We start from the raw sequence: 3,676 nt of genomic DNA on the forward strand, positions 1-3,676 counted from the left end.
GCCTCTCTCTGGATTTCTTTTCTGTCACCTACATGCTTCACCCCAGCCAGAAGAGAGCCTTCACATTCCCCATCTGTCTCCAAAGCAAAAGAGCTGGGACACCAAGAACAAGCTGTTAAATGCCTGGGAGGCTTGGCTTAGTGCCCTCATCTCTGGCTCCATTCCAGTTCGGCTAAGTCTTGCTTTAAAATGTTTACCTCCTTTGCAGGCCATAGGACTGGCCCAACTATGAGAAATAGCTGTTCTGTGAACATGAAAAGGGGACAGCAGTTTTCCTGGTTCTAGCCAGGCACTCAAGCCTTTAACAGCCCATACACAGTTTAGGCCATGTATAGCTGGCATCTAATAAATGTTTTCACGAAAAAGATTTTCAGCCGGGCACGGTGGCTCATGCCTGTAATCCCAGCACTTTGGGAGGCCGAGGCGGGTGGATCACGAGGTCAAGAGTTCAAGACCAGCCTAGCCAACATGGTGAAACTCCCCTGTCTTTACTCAAAATACAAAAATTAGCCAGGTGTGGCACACGCCTGTAATCCCAGCTACTTGGGAGGCTGAGGCAGGAGAATGACTTGAATCCAGGAGGTGGAGGTTGTGGTGAGCCGAGATTGTACCACTGCACTCCAGCCTGGGCGATAGAGTGAGACTCCATCTCAAAAGAAAGAAAAAAAAATTTTCTAGCCAAGGTCCCTTTTTTGACAAGCATCTGGTGTCAGTCTTCCTAAGATTCAGATACATGGTCCAGGTGGTTACCCTCACTGGGAAGGCTGATGTGAGAAGAACCATACCTGGGTGTTGCATGTTCTGCCAAGAGTGGGGTTCTGAGGTCTCCGTGTTTCTGACTGCATTCCAGAGATTGGTTGAAGAGGGGCTTATACCTTCCAACCCCAGTTTGTGTAGGAAAGCCCTACATAAGGGCTTAGCCACTGTGTGACTTAGCTTAGTCACTGTGGGGTAGGTAGCTGTTTAATAACACACACCGTGGGAGGCCGAGACGGGCGGATCACAAGGTCGGGAGATCAAGACCATCCTGGCTAACACGGTGAAACCCCATCTCTACCAAAAATACAAAAAATTAGCCGGGCGTGGTGGCGGGCGCCTGTAATCCCAGCTACTCAGGAGGCTGAGGCAGGAGAATGGCGTGAACCCAGAAGGCGGAGCTTGCAGTGAGCCAAGATCAGGCCACTGCACTCCAGCCTGGGTGACAGAGCGAGACTCTGTCTCAAAAAAGAATAAAAAGAAATAACACCATATACCTCCCACAAACCTGGAGGCGCCACAGGACCTGAAAAGCTTTTCATTTTATTGATCATGAATCTGAGAGCAAAAGACCTTCGTTTTCATTACAGTACTGAGCACTAGACTTCATTCTGCCACAGAAGTGTGATAGTTCCTGAATCCCTTGGATTTCTGAAGCTTCCTACCTGACCTAATTTCTGTCCACCCTCCTTTATTCCTTCCTTTGCTTTTTTCTCCCTTCCTCCTCGCGCTACCTCCATCCTCTCTCACTGACCAAATGCAATTCTTGGATCTTAGATTTTGCTGATAGTCGAATTTTCTGTCTCCCACACTTTTCCTGCTTCTGTTGTGCTGCTTTTCCACATCTGTCTAGTTCCTGACTCTTATCTGTCTCCCTTTCTCACGGTCAGCTTTACCCTGCCCTCTTCCTTTCCTACATACCTCCATCTTTTGTTCTGAGTCCAGTAAGTCCCTAACGGAGATTTTACTCTTGCCTCCTTTTTCAGTGTAGAGGTGGAACTAAACCCCAGAGTCCCAACTCCCAATCCCTTCTTTTACAATAATTTCACCCAGCTTGATTTGCTTTCCCCCAGATCCCATGGCCTTGTACCCTTTTCCTCTCAGCGATTTCCAATTAAAGGTGCAGCCACATTACAAATGACAATAAAGGAATCACCTTTGTCTTTCTACAAGGTTGGAGCCACAGATCCAGTATGGTTGTGGGGTTTGTTGTTGGTAGTTGGGTTATAGTTTGGAATTTTTGGCAGCGGAGGGAGGACCATAGACAGTTGTCTATAGGGCCCAGAAGATAACCCCCCAACTATTAGTAAACTGGCCTTCTCCCTATGCCGGTCTCATGAGCATGGAAGAAGACTCCACCACCACCACTATCCCACACTTTGAGCTCCTTGTTGCCCCTAGCCACGTAGCCCCCAATAATTTCCACCCTGAGGTGAGACAAATGCTGAATACCAGAGGAATCAAGCCACTCAGAATATGCTTATAGGGAGAAAGTCTCCCACATCCCGTCCCCTGGGTCCTCTACAGCCCCCTGCTGTCCACCGTGGCCTCAACCCCTGCAGATGGCAGCCTGCACCACAAAAGGCAACTTAGAGGGTTTTGGTTTTTTTTTTTTTTTCCAGTTCTTGGTTGTAATTGGATTCAGGCTAAAACAACCACGTCCCCAACCAGGAAAGGAGGGCACTGGGGCGGGGACGGAGGAGAGGCTGCGGGAAAAGGGAGGGACCAGAGGAGAGAGTGAGAGGGATCCAGACCCCAGTTCGCCGACTAAGCAGAAGAAAGATCAAAAACCGGAAAAGAGGAGAAGAGCAAACAGGCACTTTCAGGAACAATCCCCTTATTCCAAACCGACAGCGCTCTAGGAATTAAAGTTCAGTGCCTACCGAAGACAAAGGCGCCCCGAGGGAGTGGCGGTGCGACCCCAGGGCGTGGGCCCCGCCGCGGAGCCCACACTGCCCGGCTGACCCGGTGGTCTCGGACCATGTCTCCCGCCCCAAGACCCTCCCGTTGTCTCCTGCTCCCCCTGCTCACGCTCGGCACCGCGCTCGCCTCCCTCGGCTCGGCCCAAAGCAGCACCTTCAGCCCCGAAGTAAGTGAGCTCCCCGGCCCTTCCTGGAGTCTCGCCCGCCGGGAGGCGAGCCCGGGGGTCTCCAAGGGGACAGCCTCTATTCGGAGAGGAGGGCTCTTGGGATCTCGGCTGTTCGGGCCTGCAGGATTCCCCCTCCTTTTCTTTTCCTCTTCGTCTCCAAAATTCCAGATCGATCCAACTTTTGCCCGCTTCCAACCAGCTGCCCCCACCCCCTGCGCCGCCGACTCTCTTTCCCATTCCTTCTTTTTTCCCAGTCCTTGGAAGAACTTTACAACTCGGGCAGACTCCCCCTTCCCCAATTCCCTTGGGCTCTGCGTTCAGCTCTGGAACCGCCTGGTAAACATTTGGACTCCGCTCAAACCCCGCGCTGTCCCGGCTCCTCGTCACGCGCGAGAGTTTGTTGTTTCTTCGACTTTCCAGCTCTCCAGCGCTCTCCCGCCGGCTTGCCCTCCGATGGGCGCTTCGGCCTCCCCGGGCGGCCCAGGCCCTCAGCGGACGCGTCTGCGGCCAGATGGGGGTCGAGGGTGGACGGCCGAACGTCCAGGGCCACAGCCCCCGTCTCCCCGAGAGGACCCCGCTGTCCCCCTACCCGCATCCCTGGCGTCGAGGGTCGCAACGCCGGCGCGCTGGCCGCATTTCCGTCCACACAAAGCTCTTCTTGTGAGCCGGGCGATCGGCCGGGTCGCTGCCTTCCACTATCCCCACCCGCGTCGGCGCCTTCAGGCCCTTTTTGTTGTTAATTGTTTTTCTGTGTTAATTGCAGGGAGCCTGGGGCGTCGCTCGGGGAGTGGGGAGAGGGTCTGGCCCGGGGTGCCCTCACACGTCTCGGCT

General features: G+C 53.6%; 1 protein-coding gene across 1 annotated transcript in view; it reads left to right on the forward strand.

The window, feature by feature from the left end:
• Positions 1-2,461: 2,461 nt before the first annotated feature.
• The window catches only part of MMP14 (matrix metallopeptidase 14), an 11,281-nt gene continuing 10,066 nt past the window's right edge, over positions 2,462-3,676 (forward strand). The window contains exon 1 of the mRNA XM_017864283.1: positions 2,462-2,845. Coding sequence (XP_017719772.1) covers positions 2,738-2,845 — 108 coding nt within the window. The 5' untranslated portion in view covers positions 2,462-2,737. The remainder of the gene's footprint in view (positions 2,846-3,676) is intronic.

The sequence above is a fragment of the Rhinopithecus bieti genome, unplaced genomic scaffold (assembly GCF_001698545.2).
Source record: "Rhinopithecus bieti isolate Rb0 unplaced genomic scaffold, ASM169854v2 scaffold_74680, whole genome shotgun sequence".
NCBI classification, from domain to species: Eukaryota; Metazoa; Chordata; class Mammalia; order Primates; family Cercopithecidae; genus Rhinopithecus; species Rhinopithecus bieti.